Genomic DNA, 21,553 nt, shown 5'->3' on the forward strand with positions numbered 1-21,553 from the left:
CTCAACACACAAAGTAAACATTGCCCTGTGTTTGAACTGTACACCTTGGGTCCGGCATGTCTCCCACACACTCACTCTCCCTCTTCCCTCAGCCCTATTCCCACTCACCCCCCCTTCCCATCAGCCGACTGGCCCAGCTAAATATGCCGCTTATTCCTGGACCTGCCCATAAATCAGGGGAAAGCACCTCTGACAACATCTCACCTCTACCACCAACAGCCCTTATTGCAGCTCTCTCTGACTCACATGTGGGAAGTGCTTTAAAACATGGCTACATTGGACTCAGACAGTTGGACGGTTGTTATTTTCCCAATATCCCAAAAATCTATTTGACGTATATCTGTGTTGGCATTCACATACCCCGTTCAGACCAAGTTTGAACACTTACAATTTGACATTTTCTAGAAATATATGCAAGCAAGCAGGTTTATTTATATAGCACAATTCATACATCGAAGCAATTCAATGTGCTTTACAATGAAAAATGTATGAAAGTACAATAACATAAAAACAAATACTCAAATTAAAACATCAAAACAAATGAAAACATCATAATAAGAAAAAAATAGAATAAGAAAACATGTAAAGATTAAAAATGGGATGAAAACATATGATGCCTTAAGGCTAAACAGTGTGGTTAAGTTTAAGTGCTCAGTCATAGGCACGTGAGAAGAGAAGTGTTTTTAACCTGGATTTAAAAATTGATACGTTTGGGGCATGTCTAAGAACTTCTGTACACCATAAGTGCTAAACGCAGCTTCTCCATGTTTAGTTTGGAAGGCACAGTGAAGGTGCCCATGAAAAGTGCAGTGGTAAAAGGCTGCGCAATTTGCCAGCAATGTCTGTGTTTGGTGGGTTAGTAATGAAATATATCTGCCTTGTTTCATCATATTCTAGCAACTCCTTGTGGCAGCTTGGGCGCATGTGAGCTCAGTCATGTAAAAGGCCAGCAAGTGCATTCCTTCTGGCACGTAAGGATTCTGGTGTACATTTCCTGGTTGAGCAAGCGATGTAACAAGAACGAGAACTGTTCATATTTCAACATCGACAAATATTAGCCAACACTACCAGGCTTTCAGTGATTTTGCTGACACTCAAAAAGCGTAACTAACTACAAACCTAACATAAAACTGCAATAGTACGTGTCATTTATGACACTAGTGATTTAGTTATCAGACAGCAGTAGAAAGTTCACAAAACTAAGCCAGTTTGGCTCTAAACATAGTTTAATCAAAGTTTATCTTCCTCATTTCTGCATAGCTGTCTAACTAGTTAAGTTAATAGGAATAATAATGCATGATGTTATCAAGCCAACACGTAACCTACACCAGTAGACCCACATTGGGTTATATCACAGAATAAATATCGTAACCTCTTAGAATTCCTGCACAATATCTGAATAAGACTGTTAAGTCACGGTGCTTATCAGCTTCATTTATTCAACTAGCTATTTCCCTTTCTGAACTTAAGGCCACATTTTGTTCATTTAAAACAAGGGCATCCAAAGGCACATATTCTGATTGATAGGCTAAAGATATTGAAAGCCTAAACCATGGAATTAAAAGCAACCAGCTACACCAGCCCAGCTCTAAAGGGGAGAGACTACTTATGTACCTTATTACAGGCTTACTATTCAAAGTTCTCTAGCCTACAAGTCTTCCTAGGATATCCAGCCCTCAGATTCCAGAAGATTGGGCAAAGAAAATAATGTATTTCTGGGCTAAACACTAAACTGCTTTTTCTACATGAGAACTGAAGCAACAGCAACAATTAAGAAGGACACACATTCATTCCACTGAGAGAATTGGGTAAATGTCTAAACATTTCCCCCCTAAAAAATTCTTTCGTTTTGTTGTTTTGACTTTGTTTATTCATCCTTGTCTCAAATCACTGACTTCAACCTCTGCTGCCTTAACTTGTTCCCAACAACTTTGATACATCAGTGGCAAACAAAAAAAGCAAAATACACGGACGGCCTGAAAAAGCAAAGCTTTTCATCTGAAGCTGAGTCAATTAGGAGGGCAGCGTTACTGAATGCATTCTGCAACTTTGTTTTTAAATGTTCAGAGGAATGTCCTCTGGACTGAACCGTAGGACCTATTGATTCTGACATGTTTATTTTCACTGGAGAAATTGCCTTTTGGATTTCTAACAACTCCAGCACATTTTCAGCTTTTGTCGTGCATGTGTTGGAGTGAATGCACCCCATGCCCCAGACTGGTGCCTTTTTATCCTAACAACCAACCCAGCATATGACATGGGTTCTGTTTAAATGGCTGAGATTCTATTTTTGCGTTAAGTGCCACTTTATTGAACTGCTCCTGGCGTTTGAGTGACTAACCCGACATTTTTATGAGGCGTTTCAAAAAGGACAGTTTATGTAAACAAGAAATTAACTGAAGTAGATAAAAAAAAGACATATATTACTCTCCACCCTGACCTAATCTGACAGCTCATGAGCTCACAGTGTTGGCATAATTATCCACTTTCCTCTCTTGTTTTTGATAATGAGGGGACACATTGCTGTCATTATCAAGAACTCTTAGATCTAGCAATGTTGTACTTGTTTCATGGTAGTCAGACATGTATCAGGAGTTTAGGGGTCTATAGGGGTTTATCAAAGTGAAAGCTACATACATTGGTATATATTTGGAGCAAAATAAAGGATAATATTATCTTGATTGATTGCACAAATGTTTATGTTGGAGAGCCTTGGCCTTGCACAGCAAACACTGAGCTTTGCTCTTCCCTGTTTTTAATTGTTAAGGAGAGGGTTGTTCAGTGTTAGTGAATAGAGTTGTCCAGATCTGGGGACATATACAAATCTGTATAAAGTATGGCTTTGCTTGTTGAAATGTTGAGCTTGGCTTCAGCCAATGTAGTTAGAAGATTAGTTTGTGTAGGCTTGGCTTAGAAGTTAGTTCCCCACACACTCTTGTGCGTTGTGAATTATGCTTGCTTGAGATGGCTGGGTTTGCTGATATAGGTACTGTTGAGGATGTTGATCTTTGCTGGCATTGGCAGTAAGATTGGAGATACAAGAACGAATAGAACGTTGAGAAATGTCCCCTGCTTATTGAGGATGTTTTCTAGAATGTGATTTTAATTATATATTGCAACCATTATATAAAAGCCCAGTGCAGTTAAAACGTGACTTTCCGGTTATAATAAAAATATATATTCACACTACGAGGTCAAAATAATGCTGAATTGTCAACTGTGTAGTGTGAGTGATTTATTAGACATGCTACAATTCTATAGCCCCAGAACTTTAATGATGCTCTCCATTTTACATAAATTCAGCAACAAGTTCTGAAAGTAGCACTCACGAGTGTAAACTGGTCTGTCATAGCATGGACTATGTAATTTCATATTAAATATCCTACAAACATTTTGAAGTCTGCATTCTGCTATAGAAATAAATGGGGTTAAATGGGAGATTTTTTAGAATTACAGTGTTTCACTGTGTTCTGATTGGTTGTGATAACTGCCTATTGATTAGATAAAAGGGACAAATTCTATACTGTTCTGCAAATCTTTTTGTTAGAATGGTGTTTATAGCTTAAATTGTTAAATTACTTACCCTGCAATTCTCCCAAATCACTAAGATTTCTGGGATATATATATACATTCTGATTTAAGGAAAATAAAGCGGTAGTGTAAAAAATATGACCAGTTCAAAGTTATTTTCAAGTATATGGACCAAGGTCACACTTTAAAGTTATTTTTGTATTGCCAACTTTTGCGATTCTGGCTGTACAGATGCCAGCAACTATTAATATGTAAAAAAAAAAAAAAAATATGAATATGATATTGCCCTCTTAGCTCGTTTAGGAAAAGGAAATATTTGCACACTGCCTAACCAACATTTGGCTTCTTCATTTAATCCAATCACTTTTTAATGGAGAGGTTCCGAAGAACTGCAACAACAAAGGCACTGGGAGTAGTTAGTATTTACTGCCTTGCTCAGTTTTGGCTTTGTTAGCTCGGAATTCAGTTATTTTGTTCAAAGTTAGACTTTTTTTCTTTATTACGACAGCTACATACAGTAAAATTTTAAATAGGGGCCTGGTTGAGGATATATGTTGTGCTCAGAGAAGCAAATCCAGCAATGTAATTCAAGTAAGACTTTGTGCGACATCTTGGTGCTGTGATCTGTGTCTTCTCTAATAATCTTATGTTTAACTCTTATCTTATGATGAACCACTAATTGTTTTCTGGCTGAAGCAATTACATTTCCGTCTTACTTCTGTCTTACTGAAAGAGTAACCCTTACTTTTGATCTTTTTAATAGTTTTAGCTTTATTCCTGATTAATTGCTTCCTTGACTTTCATTGACACCTCTTTGGTCTTTCAGAATGCAAAAGCAAACAGAGCAGAAAACAGGACAAAATGCTTCTTAGTCCCGATAATTACAGAGGACACTATTATTCCTTAGGTGTGTTGACTCAATACATATAGTATTTTTCATGTTAAAAATGTTTTCATCAAAAACATTAAGAGGGCCATGACAAAAATATCAATCAACATCATACTGCACGTTTATACTGAATAGAAAAAAATATTTGAGAGACATTCAAACCCATGTTATTGTGGACATAACAGGTAATGTGGAATATGCAGTGTTTGTGTTTTTTCACTGGTTATTTGGACAAATCATATTTTAATATTGGTGTTAGCATCTTTCAGCAACAAACAAAACACCAACAAACATGGATATGGCGTGGTTTGGTAAATCCATGAGGGTCTGAGAAAGTGAGATGTAATTTATGTTTGTCCAGTTTTTTGTAACTCCTATGTTTGTTTTTGTTTTCTCATTGTCTTTACTTGTCTTTTTTGTTTTGATTGTTGTCTAATAAGTCCTTGCATAGTCATGTCTACTCTTGTGTAATAAATATATCACCATAGTGTTTTGAATAAACCAGATTAAGATGTTAATTAGTTTTTATGTCAAATGTTGTTTGCTCGACTATTGTAGAACATTTACATGTCTGTTCCTTTATTCTTGTGTATAGTCAGTGAGGAGAGAAAAGCCTGTGTTTCTATTCCAGAGGATTCCCTTTGTTACCAATTTATATAAATCAATAAGGAGAAATGAACAGCTATGAGCCTTTGGGACTTGCCGTAAGACAGAGAAAAATATCTTATTGTGATCCATTAGTTAGCTTTGCTTGGGACGGGGACAGAGAGTCTAACCAAACTATGGCAGATGTAGATGAATACATTAGTCTTGTTGTTCCTGAGTGTAAAAATGTGTAGTTGGCCCTGCAGACTAATTTGTGACAGGAAAGAAAATGCTTCTCTAAGGTTTTATGTGACCTCACCTCTCCCAAAAACAGCTTTGTGTTTTCTAATGTCATTGTCCTCTCTGGTTAGTCCCATGGAAGCTAAGTGTAATGGCTCCCAGAGTAGATGCTAAGCTAACAAGGTTCAAATTGCTGGCAGTGTTCCCCTGGGATCGGTCCCCTGGGCCTCTGAAGAGGGAGGACTTGTGATAAGGGTTGATATTGGAACCTGTGTAAACCTTGTTAAGCTTTTCCCCCTGCAAGCGGGGGATAATCCAAAACACCTGGGCTGGTTAACTGGGATCAAGTGGGATTAAGGAGGAGGGTACTATTGAGCCCACTCAGTCCCAGTCCAATCTCCAGTCCCCTCTTTTCATCCATCGCTTCCTTTTCCACATCTCACTTAGTCAATAATTTCCTTATCTGCAGTCAGGTCTGTAATTATTGGTACCCATGATATAGATGAGCAAAGAAGTATGAGAAATGCATAGCAGTGGTGGGTTTGGTATCTAGGAAAGATGCATGTGAAGACAAAAACCCAACATCTACAGTAATATGGTGATGGATATTTTATGCTATGCTATGCTATATTTGCTTGTCTATTTTGGTTGCACTAGTCCTGATCTTTCTCCGAAAAACTCAATAATTTTCTATTTTTCTAATAGTCCGGTGTTCTAAATTATTGTTGCTGAGTATGTGTGAAGACTTAAAGTTTAAGAAAATGAATACATGTAATGAGAATGCCTTCAGAAAATATTCAGACCTCATCTCCACATTTTGTTGTGTTATGGAAATGTCATTTATAATTGATAAATTTTTTTTTGCCATCAATCAATGTTTATGTAAGAGCAAAACCCAAGCCATTAGGGACAAGGAACTCTTTAAAGACCTCAGAGATTGCTTAAGCATTTAAAGTTCCATGAAGCACAGTATGCTCCATCATTGTGATGGCTCCGTCCAGCCAAACTAAATAAAAGGTAAAGAATTGCCTTGGTCAGGGAGGTGACAAAGAACCCAATGGCCATTCTACCAGAGCTTCAGAGTTTCTTTTCAGAGATTGGAGAATCTGCCAAAAGGACATCCATCTTTGCAGCTCTCCATCAATCAGGCCTTTATGGTAGGGGCTGGACGAAAGCCACACCTGACTAAAAGGCATATGACATGCTGTCTGGTGTTTGCCAAATGGCACTTAAAGGGATGGTTCACCCAAATTGGTACATTGTTGTCCCTACCCTGCAAACGGTCTAAGAAAGAAGTATGACAGGAATACATGCTCTGATATAGTTTCCCCGGCAATTCTTTTAAATGCTAGCATTTCGGGCACAAATCCAGAGACCTATATTTCTGGCACAAAGTTGAGAGACCTATATTAGCATTTTTTTTGTCAAGTTGGTTTGGTCTCTGTAGTTGAAACGGTTCAGAAGATGCTATTTAGGGTTAACAAATGCTAATTATGCAAATGCTAAAATGTGACTTTGGCAAGCACACCTAATAATAATAATAAAACAATGAAAGCTAACTACTGTTTTGCTATGCATTTGGCAAGCACACATAATAATCCAGAAATGACAAAAGGAACTGGATGTGGCGAACACAACACCTCAGTTTATGCCTTATGTCATTCCTTATTTTAGTCTCCTTTATTTTTTCTTTACAGCTGAGTATTCTATTGTGTAGCCTCTAAAAGTACATTTGAGGTGGTACCCATGTTATCTAGGAAGAAGTTGGTTATAAATTCCTTGTCGTCATGTAACAGGCTGTGATTACATTTCCGGTAGCCGTGTCCCCTTGGAAATAATGTGGATGCCAATCAAAATGATGATCAGGGCGCATTCTTTCTTCTATAACTACTATTTTCGGGACAGGCTAGAATGAGACAAAAAAGTAATCCAAACGGCTCACTGGAGTAAGCCTTCTTCACGTATACATCACTAGGCCTGGGTTTTTTAGTCTTCATATGTCTAGTAAATCTTGTGATCATGATATTAGTGATATAATGAAGTGCCAGTGGGTTATAATTTGTGGTATGAGGTCCTTTATGAGAAATCAAATAATATTAAAGGGTAGTTGGCAGTATTGTAATCTCCTAATATAATGATATGGTCATTACCAGCCTTTAATTAATTCAATTATAGATGTTTACAAAAAATTTGGTTAATCTATTTGGGCCACAGAGATTAACCTGCCAGATCTGTTTAAATTTTAAAATGATCCATCTTCCGTGAGCGTGCTTGAGGACAGTCTGTACATGATAGCCTATTCATAAACATTTCTGTTAATCAGTATCATCACACATTTTGAATTCCTTTGGCCATGACAGAATTGTATGTCCACTTATTCCTTTTCATACCCAGCTTTCATCAGACAATGTACAATGAGTTTCCTGTAAACAATAAATATTGTATTCCTTTTAACCATATGAATCCAGACAATTGTAGCTTGCTTTACTAACGTCACAGTTCACCACACAGGGGGGAGCACATTTAGTGTAATTAATGTATTTAACACTAAAAAAACATTAAGGCCCATGAATTACCAAATATCCTATATTGCATATACTTGCTGTCATTTACTGTATATATAATGTATATTTTGTTATTAGTGTTATTAGTAGAGCCAAGGTGTAGTTTTGTTTTTGCAGAAAACCTGCCCGAGTATAATTTATCGACGATGATGTATGTTTGTTTTCTGTCTGCTGGTTCCTTTTTTTTAATGGGATATGGGCTACTTCCGCAGATCGTTAATCTTTGCAACAATCGGCTGCGGTTGAGCTATTACGTGCTCTGATTAGTTGCACTTTTTGAAAGATATTTATATTTTGACAGTCTCAGGCCGTAACTTTAAGAAGATTTGCCTTAAATCTTTAACCAGAAGTTACGGATTTTCTGCGGTGTGGTTTTCATTCCTGAGAAAATTTTACTTCCCTATGATTGCACAAACCCTTTTCCAGAAAAAGTGCAAATCATTTCAACCCTATATTCAATAGAAAATAGTATAAAGACAACATATCAAATGTTGAAAGTGAGACGTTTTATTGTTTCTTGAAAAGTACATAATCCCATTAAAAGATTCAGAGAATCCGGATAAATCTCTGTATGCAAGGGACAATATAAAAAAATACTATATTGGATGGCCGTGATTTTGGGACCTCAGGCGGCACTGCCTTAAAGACAGATACGATTCTGTAGTGGTAATCACTGCATTCGCTCAGGAACACCTCCAAAACCCCTAGTACGTCACTGCATCCACAAATGCAAGTTAAAACTCTACCACGCAAAGAAGAAACCACATAAAAACATGATCCAGAACCGCCGCCGCCTTCTCAGGGCCCAAGCTCATTTAAGATGGACTGAGGCGAAGTGCAAAACTAAAGAGGAGAGGGACCATCTGGCTGGGTATAAGCGCACAGTTCAAAAGCAAGCATCCATGGTATGGGGGTGCATTAGTGCACATGGCATGGGTGTCTTGCACATCTGGGAAGGCACCCTTAATGCTGAACAATATAGAGGGGCAACATATGTTGCCATCCAGATTACTTTTTCAGGGAAGGGCTTGACAACGTTTCAAAACTAGCTTGTTCTCCTCAGTTCCCAAAATGCTTACAGAGTATTTTTAGAAAGAGAGGTGATGCAACACCCATGTCCCAACTTTTTGAAATGTGTTGCTGGCATCAAATTCAAAATGGGCATGTATTTTTTCCCAAAACAATAAAAAAGTTTCGACATTTGACATGTTGTCTTTGTACTATTTTCAATTGAATATAGGGATCAATGATTTTGCACATCATTGCATTCATTTTTTACGCAGCTTCCAAACTCTTTTGTAAGTAAAATAATGATTATTTTAACCAATACCATCCCTGTGTTGGAGCTTACTAAGCTCGGCTTGTTTGTAGTCCATTCACCTCCTCACGATTGTTGCATGGTTTCTGGCCAAATAACTACCATTGACTTCACGAACAGGTAGATCTTCGATATCTATACATGAGTCTTTCTTCCTTTTTTGAGCAGGTTTGTGTCTTTAAGTTTGGCATCAGGTGTACTTCAGAGTTGTTGTTGATCCATTTCATATCAGTGGTGGAGGCTGGTGATAAATTCAGATGTCTCATTGGTACAGTATCCAGTTTGCCGTTCAACAAACAGTGAACCCTGTTCGTGTGTGTTTTTCTTCAAAAGGTTTATATTTTGTAGATTCTAATCGCTTACCAGCAAGATGTCCCTCACACTTGATTTACATGGCTTTCCTGCACAGGTTACGTCACCACTCTGCGTTGTTACTTTGATGAACACTCCTGCCAACTACCCTTTAATGTGAATTCATTTTATACACTACATTTGCCTCATATTAATCAAGGTTGCCAAACTGTTTGTAGAAGACTGTATGTGGGTAATTTTGTTATGATAATAATCAAGAAATTCATTACGTATTGAAAGTGATATTACTCCAATATCTTATTGTTCTTCAGTTTATTTGATTTCCTGATTAAATCCCTAATTATATGTTTCTGGATTTCATATTGCTGTCTTACTTTGGTCCGTTACCAAAGCATAGGGCTATGAAAACATTGGCTTCTAACTCAATTTCCTGACCCATGTGTTGGAGGGGCAGATTGCCAACAGCCAGTCTAACAGGGCTTCACAGGTCAACCAATTGTTGCTGTTTATGTACTCTTTATAGTTATTACTAAACTGCTTATTTATTGTAATGAAATAATAGTTTTTTAAGCGCATTAATTAACTGTTTCTGAGAAATATTAAGCTATCAAACATGCCAAAGGGGTTTATTGAGTTGACTTGTTTTGTCTTCTATCCCGAGTGTCTGCTTGTGTTCTCATGGTGTGCTGTCTGTCAGGCCAGGTACAGTCGATTGTACTTTTCAGCGGCTATGTTCCTCCCTTACTGTTCACGAGCCACCAGGGGCAAGGACGGATCTACATTCTATGAGGCCCCTGGGCACAAGTGTCTTTGGAGGCCCCCTCCACACACGAACGTCCCCCCCATGTAAAACCGCTCCTTGTCTTCCTAGGTTTTTAGGTTGTTAATGGAACAATTTTGAAGTTACTGGGACATTTACTTATCAGAATGCTTTCATTGGATTAACAAAAACATTTTGTTTTTTATATAACAGCGGACTACAATTTTCTACCAGTATAAGTTCTTCACAATTTTCCTGGTGTTAGGATATGTACAAATTCTTTCAAATCATAATAATCTTGTTTAAGCATTGATCTAGCCTAAGTGCAACTGTACAACTACAAACCTACAAAATATGCTCTAAACACCAAAAATAATAATCCACATACATTATTGATTATTATCATTAGCTCACATTCATGGAAATATCTAGTGTAAATATACTGTATAATATGAAATATTTAATCAATAATATTAAATAGATCAAATATCTAGGTGCTGGTAGTTAGAGGCCCTGGTATTGGTCTGGACCCCGATGGACCCTGGTTTGGGTTGTGGAGGAGGGACCTTATTATGGTTTGTGGACGAGTACTGGTAAGGGTGGAGGTGGAGCCTGGGGGGCCCTTGTATGGGTTGTGGAAGGGCCCTGGTATGGGTTGAACCCTGGTAGTCAGGTTGTACTTGATGGGCTGAAGGATCCACATATTCTTTCGGTCTAGCGATCTACATTTTACATTATCTGCACATTATCCCAGGGGCCTCTGACCAGTGGGGGCCTCGGTGTGCCTTGTAGCTTGGGGCCCCTAATGGTCAAAGGCCCCTGGGCAACATTTTTAAGTGTTGTTGACCAAAAATCTGACTGTTCCCTCCATCTCTCCTTCTCTGTTAGATGTGGATGAGTGTGCAGAGCAAATTGACAACTGCAGTATCGATGCCATCTGCCAGAATACCCTCAAATCATACAAATGTATCTGCAAGTCTGGCTACAAAGGGGATGGCAAGCACTGTGAAGGTAAGGTCTCTTAGACACACTCACGTGCACCCACACACACACAATGAGAAAACAATATACATTTAATTCCCTTATTTCATTCCCTTTTAAAATCTAATGCTCACTCAAAGAAAGTCAGAGATGTGTGAAAATGGGGAGAGAAATAGACAGGTTCAGTTTAGTTTTTAAAAATCTAAGACTGATTTAAGCGGTCATGGTAAATAAAACCAGAAAAGGAACCAGGCAAGCCTAGTTCAGCCGGCCTACGATTAGAAGGTATGAATGTTGTTGTCACTGGCTGGTTTTGATCCACAGTTTTCTATGGGGCAACCATTAAATTTTTGCTGAAATAACCTGGACATCAGAACGTTTATTAACGTAACAAAAGTGTACTCTTGTACAAGGACTACTGTAGAGGGCTTGCTAAAAGCAATACAGTACCTATAATGAAAACAATGACTCCAATAATTCCATGGTTGGTTCATTTCTTTAGAAAACAATAAAATATTAAAGCTGCAAGCAGCATTTATCGGGGTTCAAGCTGTTAAGGCCTTTAAGCACCCAAACATCAAAAGACATTACGTTTTATTTAGAAAGCATTTAACCACTGAAATAATAAATGGAAAAGTCCATTCACAGCCAATACAGGCATTGTAGCATTGGAAATGTACGTTTTTCAAAGCTTTTTGACAGTTATAGTTGCACCTATTGTCTGATCTCCACAAAACTGCATGCTTCTTCACTATGTTATGACACATATGCTCATCTATTTTTGTGAAGTTTGGGGTTTTTCTATGGGATTTATTGGCTTTTGAGTGTATTTTGTCCTGCCACTTGAATAAATTATCCTGTTACAGCCAGGCAAATGGATTCTCTAGAGAGTCCAGAGAATCATCGTAGACCGAATTGGTTCCGAAAGGCCGAAAGTCCAGGTACTAGTTCGCGAAAGTAGGTTTTTAACATATTCGCGAATATTAAATGAACAGTTTGATTGACAGTAGTGGTTCTTGAGGCAAAGTTTTTCAGCATGAGGAGATCTATCAAGTGATATTCATTTTTTGACGAAATTTGTAACAACACGTGATTAGAGAGCCTTAAAACTCGTTAGCGCCAACTAGTGGCCGATTTCTTTCAAAATTCTTACAGACCTCTAGGACCTTGTGCCAAACATGCCCACCAAGTTTCTTTCTGATCAGAGTATGTCAACCTGGTTTAATAGGTGCTCAAATCTCATTGGCCAATGGCGGCCATGTTTTTTGAGATACGCCAATATCCTCTTAGGCATACATGGCCCCTTGGGCAAAGACACTGCATACCAAATTTCAAGTAATTTGGACAAACGGTCAGGTGTCTATACGTTTTTCGTATTATTTTTCGTATTATAGCGCCACCATGTGGCCAATCGATGCAGTTTTTTTACTGTGACCTCAGACTGACTTCTAACACATGTATACCAAGGTTGGTGAAGTTTACTTAACTACTTCTTGAGTTATAGCCTTTTTAGTAAAATAGGCTCCTCCCACAATTTTGCGCCCCCTAGCGACCATGAATCGAAATTTAAACTTTTTTTTCAGACTCCATAGAACATTTCTACACTGGTTTGGTTCCGATCGGGCGAAAATCCAGGGACTAGTTCGCAAAAGTAGGTTTTTGACAAAATTCAAAATGGCGGAAAATCTATCATGGCGGAAATGAAATCGGAGATATACGTTTTGTTCGTCTTGAGCCAAGGATTACAGGGATATAAGACACTTGAGTCTACGACATACTGTCTAGGAGTTATGACCACTTTCGCGCTTTAGGTCGCTATAGCGCCACCTATGGGCCAATCGGGCTCATATTTTGATAACCTCTCCTCGATTTTTGTACTACCATATGCCAAAGTTTCAAAGCTCCAGCTCTTACGGTTTGGGCTGCACGATGCGTTTTACCGCAGAAGAATAATAATAAAAATCTGTACAATAACAATAGGGTTTCAGCACTTCGTGCTTGAACCCCTAATAAAAGGGTAATCTAACAAACATTATACTTTTAAATATATGAGATTCATGGTATTACCGATTGGATATATACTTTTGTGTGACAGCTGAAAAGAACAGAGTGGATAAATATTTCTGAGAGACAAAAATTGGAACGTCTGAGAGGGGAATCGAACCGTATCGTCATCGCCATCCTTACGTACACTCACTGCTTGAGCCAGCTAGCTAGGCTCAAGCAAGAGCAAACAAGATAAGGCTTGCTATTGGCTCTGAATCAGTGATGCATACTTAGGCCCTCTAGAGGGCCTTGAGGCATCATACAGTCGTCCTACATATTACAAGACAATATGTGGTTGGTTGATTTTACTGTCATTCCAAAATGCTGCTCTAATTGAAATCAATGTCAATGACGTTGGCTGGTGTCTTCTATTCAAAGCCTGAGTGCCTAGCAAATGAGCGTTGAGCACAGCTAGATAATTTCTAACAATTATTTTCTCTTGGATAAATACCCTTCTTTTTGCCGGAGCGCATAAGCAGAGCCGGCCTAGAAGAGCGAATGTCTTTTACTGACTGAGTGAGTAATTGCCTGACTGACTGTCTACCCCTTGTAAAATAGCCTAGTGGTTAGTGACGCAGACTCCCGTCACAGTCAAGGCACATTATGCCTTAGTATTTGTTCAAGACAGACAAAAACTTCGCTGCCTACACGATTCTCTTGTCTTTTCACGTGAGTTATTGTCACCTATATTGATAGTTACTGTAACAATGTCGTTTACAAATGGCTAATAAGCTCTTAAAATGGCAAGTGGCAAATGAGGATTTGTTCAGGATAGACAAAAACTTTGCTGGCTACAACCTTCAGTAGCTATCTTATAAGAAGCCTAAAATAAAATTGTTAACCTTTATAATGTGACTATTTCTGGTGGGTTTTCGATTTATGTATTAGGATTTGTTCAGGGTAGACAGAAACATTGCTGGCTACACGATTCTCTCGTATTTTCACTTGACGATAAAGTCTGTTTTCATCACCTGCACCTATATTGATAGATATTGTATCAGTATCAATCCCAAATCACGAATAAGCTTATAAAAAGGCCATTGGCAAAAGCCATACAGGTCATTGATGCAATTTGTGGTGGAGGTAAACTTAATAAGAAACGTTACTCAGTTTAACACAATTCCTAATGGTGTCTAGCGACATATTCAGACTCGGCATGATGGTAATGCGTGCCAAGATGATCTAATGTTGAAATGCCATCTCAACTCTCAACAGATGTGTTGCTCTGTGGCGTTGTGGTTAAAGACTCTGCCTCTTACGTGGGAGACCTGCGTTTGAATCGAGGCGAGGGCGACAATGAAGTTCGCCTTTTAGTTTGGGCTGGCTGAACTAGGCTTGCCTGGTTTCTTATTTCAACATTAACTGAAGAAATCCAATTGGAAGATCATTACAATTAAGACAAAAAAATATTAAATCAGAGAAAATGGCAAATTGTAATATGTAAAAATGTATAACGATTTGTATCCATCCTCCCTGAAGGTGTGGAGGGCCCTGACGGTTCCAAAAAGGATTGTAGGTAACAGAACCCCCTCTGATTGCAAAGGGCCAGCAGGGCACAGTCCACACCCTCACTTAAGAGGGCAATAGTAAAAAAGTAAGGCACAGAAATATTTATTCTCCACTTTTCTCAGTGGGTAGGGTTTCCGCTGCCACATAGGAATTTGCTGCACATTTGCTTGAGGAGAATGCTTTTCCTAGCCTACAACCACAACTAAGTTGTGTGACATTTGGTTGGATCTGAGCAGACAAGATGTTTCTGTGTACTTCAGAAGAATTCATTCTACTGTTGCCGTCTGATGTAACATCAGTGAAGAGTGGTGAGCTAAATCCAGTGGTGGTCATTTTAGAGGCAAGGCCATTTGGCCTTCTGTGTCATAAAAATGTTTAGGCACAAATGGCACTGAGTGAGATAAGAGGATTTGGAGCCTAGAAATAAATAACTTGAATTTCTGCCAAGATAAAATAACATGCATGACATCATATTGACTGTTAAGCAATGCAATGTTAACATTACCTCAGTTACACAAAAGTAAACCTGGAAGTATCCTTTAACATCTCAATCACCTGCGCTAATGAGTATAACCTAAATTAATAAAAATAGTGACTTCAAAAACCAAGTTATTTCTGTTTTTTAATCTTTCACCCGAAACGCATCAATGTCGAGTGATGTCAAACCTAACGACTTTACTTCTCTGCGCTCTCAAAAATGTTTTAGGTTTATTCTCCAACTTGGAGGTCGGAGCTTTCCCACTTCCCAGTTGGTCATGAATGCACCTTCCAATGCAGAGAGGTTTGATTCAGTTAAGCACTAAATAAGTCAGCTGTCTATCGATCGATAACTACCTCGCTTCCTTGCCTGCATGTAAAACTTTTAACAAACAAACCGACTGGTGACCGTGAGATTTTGACAATAGCTGGGGCAGAAGGGCCGTAGGACATGCAACGATTTTTGGGGCATCATGGCCAGAGCAAGGGGCCGTGGTGAAATTCCTGCCCTGGCAGCCAAACATGCCCAAAACACGTTACCCCCACAGCCTTATTTCACTGATGATTTGGGATGCCAGTTCTTTTACTCTCCACGCTTTCTTCTTGCCGTAACCTGGTTGCATGTTAATTTTGGTTTCATCTGTCCACACTACCTTTTTCCAGATATCCGCTAGCTTTTATTGGTATTCTTTATGCCATCCTGTTTTTGAGGGAAACTAGTGTTTTTGCACTTTGCAGTCCAGCCTCTATAGTTCATGTGAAGTCTTTTGCAAATGGAAGTAACAGACACATCAGCGCCTTCTTCCTGGAGAGTTTTCCGTTTGGACAGTTCTTTGTTGTTGTTTTTTCTCCATTATGATGAACGTTCTTTAATCATCCAGATCTTCCTTGATCTAGCAGGCCATGTACCATTGCATAGCTATTCATTTTACTTGTTTATGGCATGCCTAATGTTTTGGCTATGTCTCAGATCGATGTGTTCTGATTTATCTGCATCATGATGGCCAGCTTGACTTGTATTCATACTTCTTTGGTCCTTGTGTTGTCAGACACCAGTAACTGACAAATTCTAATGAAAAGCCTAGGATCAAGACTACACTCTATGTGCAAGCGGTTATAATGCAAACAAACACAACCAGCCAATAACACAAAGCTTGGAAGCTAAATTTCCAAACACTTTTTGTATTATGTACTTCACTATAGGTGTTGAACGCATTTACCTAGCAGACCGCCACCATTCTTGGCAGGTCAGTGTAAGCTGATTGGTCATGTTCATTGTGGTGATACAAAACAAACTACTAAAAGGAATTTTCAACTTAAGTTCACTAACACAAAACAAACAAAGGTCAGCTGAGAGTCTTATGTTCGAGCATGTCGGATGAGGCTCGCTGAGTACCTCTTCACTGAGAAAATGCTTTACCAACATATCAGTCCATAGACAAGTCAGTCTCGCATTTGAATGCTTGCCTATATCGGATTTAGTAAATCCACATGAAATATGTTATTTAGCTTATTCCGTCTTTGATGTGTTTTGGTGTATGCACAGTTACCTAATTTACCCCTCCTACTGATAAAAAAATAGTGTATAATCATACAAAACAAACTTTTTATGAACTTACAAATGGATAGTTTCATGACAAATACATGGCAGGAAGATGATTTAGTTGGTCCTCAACTTGAGACTCAGTCATCTATGGAGACAGTTAGCTGTGGGTTATACCATGTTTATGTTTTAATTCAAAGTGTGTGTTAAGATGTGCTACTGTAGGTTTTTGATCTAGATTTTTCTGGTTGTGTGAGCATTGTAATAAGAACCAGAATGACTTCGGAAGACACACATCTCGAAATTCTGTATGCCCGCTGGGCCTTATATTCTGTCAGAAATATCCGTGTTTCCCTGTTTCAGCTAGCATGTGAACACAGATTTCGTATGATCGGTTTAATCTCCAGTTAATCTCAGCTGGCCAACGTTACCTAGCCAACTCCTCAGTATGGTTTTGTAGCATAGGTCTCTGCCCTCTCCTCTCTCTCCCAGACTGACAATCACCTTAACTGGCCGCAGTTGAAAAATGAACCAAGCTTCCTGAACAGTACCCTTGAGCATTCTAACCCTGCCACCAGGTAGATGGAGTGCAGAAGTGTATCCTGGACTGGAGTGTTAACAGTCTACTACCCTAACCTACAGTACACACTGCATAACAAAGCTGTGGCCATTCAGCCTGTTCTGTATTCTCCATCTGATGTCAGTTACTGGATGAGGATCATTTGTCTGGGAGGCTGAAGAAATGCAGTGTGTTTTGAGACATTTGGTTTATGATTCCGATGACTGGCACACACATCAGACAGTCTCTTTCTCCATTACCCTCTCGCTCACGCATGCACACACACACACACACACACACACACACACAGTACGTTAACTTATACAAACACGACACATGCCCTACACATAGGCACACTTCACAAACACACAGTCCAGAGTAGACTGTAGGTAATGCTTGGATATACCACATTGTATGTTTCCTGTCTTCTCTACATGTTTCAACTAAGGTTAAGCATTCTGTACTCAAAATTAGGGTTCAGTTTTTTTTTGGGGGGGGGGGCTCCTGAGTGGTGCGGCTGTCTTTTTTGGTTGTGGCAGTACTGTGTCCCTCAAAGGGCTGTGCAGATTGGCTCAGCGCCCTCCGTGTTGAAGTTAGGGATGGTTGGACGAGGTCGCCTTACATCCTGTGGATCTTTGCCAACTGTGGTCTTTAGCCACAGACTCTCACTTTCTATTTTCCCTGACAACTGGAAAAACAATGATCTCTGACCCCACAGAGGGTGTGGCGTGTTCAGTGTGTATGAGTCAAATGTATCAGGCTGGACCGTGAGCAGACTGAACAATGGAGTCAAGTGGGTAATGTAATGTTAATCTTGACACGGCAGTTAAGAAAAGCTCCTTTGGTTTGACAGGGTAAAAGACGCTCGTAGCAGTGCAGGGCCCAGGCTAGATGAGACTGCTGCTGGCATGTCTCCTGCATGACATCACTGGTCGCAGCAGCAGAACACCGTGGCGACAGGCATCTCTGGGAGTTGGACGGAGAGTGCACTTGTCCTGGCGCGGCGCACTGCTGTCAGTTTAAATCAAGCACTGAGTCTTCAGTCCCAGGCAACTGAAACACTCTTCATAGTTGGCCCTTAATGGCTCAGAAAATGGGGCAGCAGGGCGCATCTCCGGGTCTGCCTTTCATATGTCAGCTGTTATTACCTGTGCTTATGGCCACACTTCAAACCAACAGTACCTTGGCACGGCTGAGGGGCGCCTCGCCGTACCCACTTCATCTGCTTAACCTTTTAGACAACTTGGCTGACCTTGTGCGCGGAGCTCGATTCATACGGTAGCCCGGCGCCGGTGGTACGACCGACTTCCCCGGCACGCGCGCTCTCGTTTCACACCCGGTCACTCGCGTCGAACCCCATTGATTTATTCTCCTCCCTAGGACAGTAACTCTGGTGCAGACTGCACGTTCCCATTCTCATGTACAATATGTGTTTAGTGTTCGCGCGCGAAATCGTTGTATCCGACAAACAAGTTGGACGATCCCCTCCCCACATACCCATTTCATAACCTGTCTTTCTGTCCCCCCCCCCCCCTCTCCCCCTCTCCCCCCCTGCAGATCTAGACGAGTGTGCGAGTGAGTACACCGGTGGCTGTGTCCATGACTGCATAAACATTCCCGGGAACTACAGGTGCACGTGCTACGATGGCTTCCGCCTGGCTCACGACGGACACAACTGCCTCGGTGAGTGTGCGAACACGGGTCTTGCAATATTAATGGGGACAATCATTCGACCAAACTGAGGCTAAATCAGGAGAACGTGACATGTTAGGTATTGCGTGAATGTTCCAATTTGGGTTGGGGTTAGATTTACAGGAGGGTCTGTCTGTCTCCCTCTGTGTGCGTGCGTGTGCGTGTGTGCGTGTGTACGTGCGTGCATACATGAGTGTGTGTCGAAGTGACTTCTTATTGATGAGTGGTTATTGTTACCGGCCCTTTGCTGGACAGCCCTGAGGAGTGAACATAAATGTTGTAGCTTACAGAAGGTTCCTGAGTTGGAAGAGCCTGGTGCAGATTCAACTGCTCGTGTGCAAGTCTTAAATATTGAACCTGACATAATTCATGTTGTTGCATGAATTAATCCTCCATACTGGATGTCTATTAAACCTCAGAAAATAGCTTTTGGGGTGGGATAATTTATTTGTCAGGGCTAACGTGTGATTTTTAGACTACTGTAGTTCACTTCTGGCAGACATTTCCTGGTTCCACATAGTTTGTAGACTATATGACTCTCACAACTTCAGTTTTCCACACAATAAGACCTCTATTTTTTTTTGACAAGTCTGGGTAAAAAGGTTGAATTTATGAAGAGCTTGACCCTGGTCTCTGAGTGAGCTGTCAGTGGACCATACTTTCCCATGGTTTAATATTACACCAGTGTGCCGTTCATATTAGCCCCTTGGAGTACACATTCAACTTAAAAGGTTACAAAATTAAGGGAAAGTAATTTGGTTCAGCTGCTAAACACACCCACCCTCTCTTTCCCTTTCTCACTCCCCCTCACTTCTCTCTCTCTCTTTACCCCTCTCTTCTACCTCTTTCTCCACCTTTCCTCTCCCTTTTCCCATCTCCTTTCTTTCCTTCTCCCCCAATCTTCTAGAGGCTTCCTTTCCCTGCTCAAACCTGGCTGCTCCTCAGACAGAAACATTGATTCGAACAATCATGAAACATTTAAACCTTTTATGTTGTTTGTTGCTGTGAGTTGTCCTTAAATGAGAATAGCAACTAGTGTGATTTGCTGTAGCTATTCTCATCTGTCATATCCAGGTTATGTGTTGACAGATGTCTCTTTTTCTTCTGTTTGAGGATCATGTACAGTGTCTTTGGGGATTATCTTTGGGTATATATTCTTACACGCTAACATGAACAGGAGATAAACTATTTATCAGCACTTAACCTAAAAGTGTACTTATCAACATTGTATACATACCATGACCATGAAAAGTCAACAACTACTCATGTCTATTTGGCGTGCCCTTACAGAACTGGAAGTGTTTCCGTGGAGACTGATGAACATGTACAGGCTTGAGAGGGCCAATGTCTGCCTTGCTTTGTTTAACCCCAAAAAAATTTACTTAGATTTTTTGTACACTCTTTACTCTCTCCCCTCTCACTTGGAACACACACACATGCAACATGCACTCTCTGAAGTAAGGTTATTTTCTAAGTCATTAAGCAAGGCTTAATGAGGCATATGTTGTGGATTGTTTGCTATGGTGTGGATGAGCTCTTGCCTTCTAGGTATCTGTGGTTGGGGGCCCAAATCCACTTAAAGGAAAATATGACGGCACATGCGGACACAATCCACAAAAATCCATGATTTACTTATTGCTACAGCTTAGAGCATAATTTGTATTGAAACGATGTCATCAAATCTTCACTCCAAGCCAAACTTCCTTAAAAGTAATAAGAGCATTCAGAAAAGAAAGCATTGACAAATTATTTGCTAATATCCACACCACGAAGTGGTTATAAGTGTTTTGAGAAAGTATCAGATTTCAGTGTAGCTTTCCTAACATTGGTTCGCAAGTTTTAACTGATGAGGTCAGAGAATGCTAATATGCTAACTCCAGGGTTTACCCAGAAGTAAATGATGGATTCTTGTGGTTTCTGTAATCACAGGCACTCAGACATAACTCAAGGTATGGGTAAACTGACCCAAATATAGATTTTGGATGAACTATCCCTTTAAGGCCATGCTTCCATCAATCATTCTGATATACAGTAATTCCATCTTACCAGCCATGTACATGTTTTAGGTCCAGGCACAAACATGAGTGGATATAAACTCACATACACATACAAACATACTTGAATCAAGTATGTGTGTGTGCCTGCGTGGTGTGTGTCCGTGTGTCCGTGTGTCCGTGTGTGTGTGTCAGAGGATGTGGTATGTTCGTATCATCCTGTTAATCTTTCTGCCACGGTTATTTTTCAGTGTTCTTCACAGATGACCTGTTGGCCAGTAGGCGGAGAAACCATGTCTAAAGGATTTAGATGTTGAAATATTGTCCTTGTTTTTCTGCATTACATATTGATTTACTGGTAATTGTGCTCTCGCAAGTTCCCGCACTTCTGTGGATGAATCATCTGTGAATCACTGAATTGTTTTATCTCCAATATAAACAATGCAATAGCAATCCCAAATATGTTTTTGCATAAAATCAACGATTAACAAAAGAAATAAGAAAGTAGGTATTTACTTTTTGTATAACATATTTTTATTTGTGCTGAAAGGAT

General features: G+C 39.8%; 1 protein-coding gene across 4 annotated transcripts in view; it reads left to right on the top strand.

Moving 5' to 3' along the window:
* The window catches only part of scube3 (signal peptide, CUB domain, EGF-like 3), a 102,614-nt gene that overhangs the window by 20,884 nt on the left and 60,177 nt on the right, over window positions 1–21,553 (top strand). For all 4 annotated transcript variants that reach the window (XM_010891441.5, XM_010891442.5, XM_020051903.3 and 1 more), the window contains exons 2-3: window positions 11,088–11,210; window positions 18,872–18,997. In XM_010891441.5, the coding sequence (XP_010889743.3) occupies window positions 11,088–11,210; window positions 18,872–18,997 (249 nt within the window). The remainder of the gene's footprint in view (window positions 1–11,087; window positions 11,211–18,871; window positions 18,998–21,553) is intronic.

Source organism: Esox lucius, chromosome 12 (genome assembly GCF_011004845.1).
Source record: "Esox lucius isolate fEsoLuc1 chromosome 12, fEsoLuc1.pri, whole genome shotgun sequence".
NCBI lineage: Eukaryota > Metazoa > Chordata > Actinopteri > Esociformes > Esocidae > Esox > Esox lucius.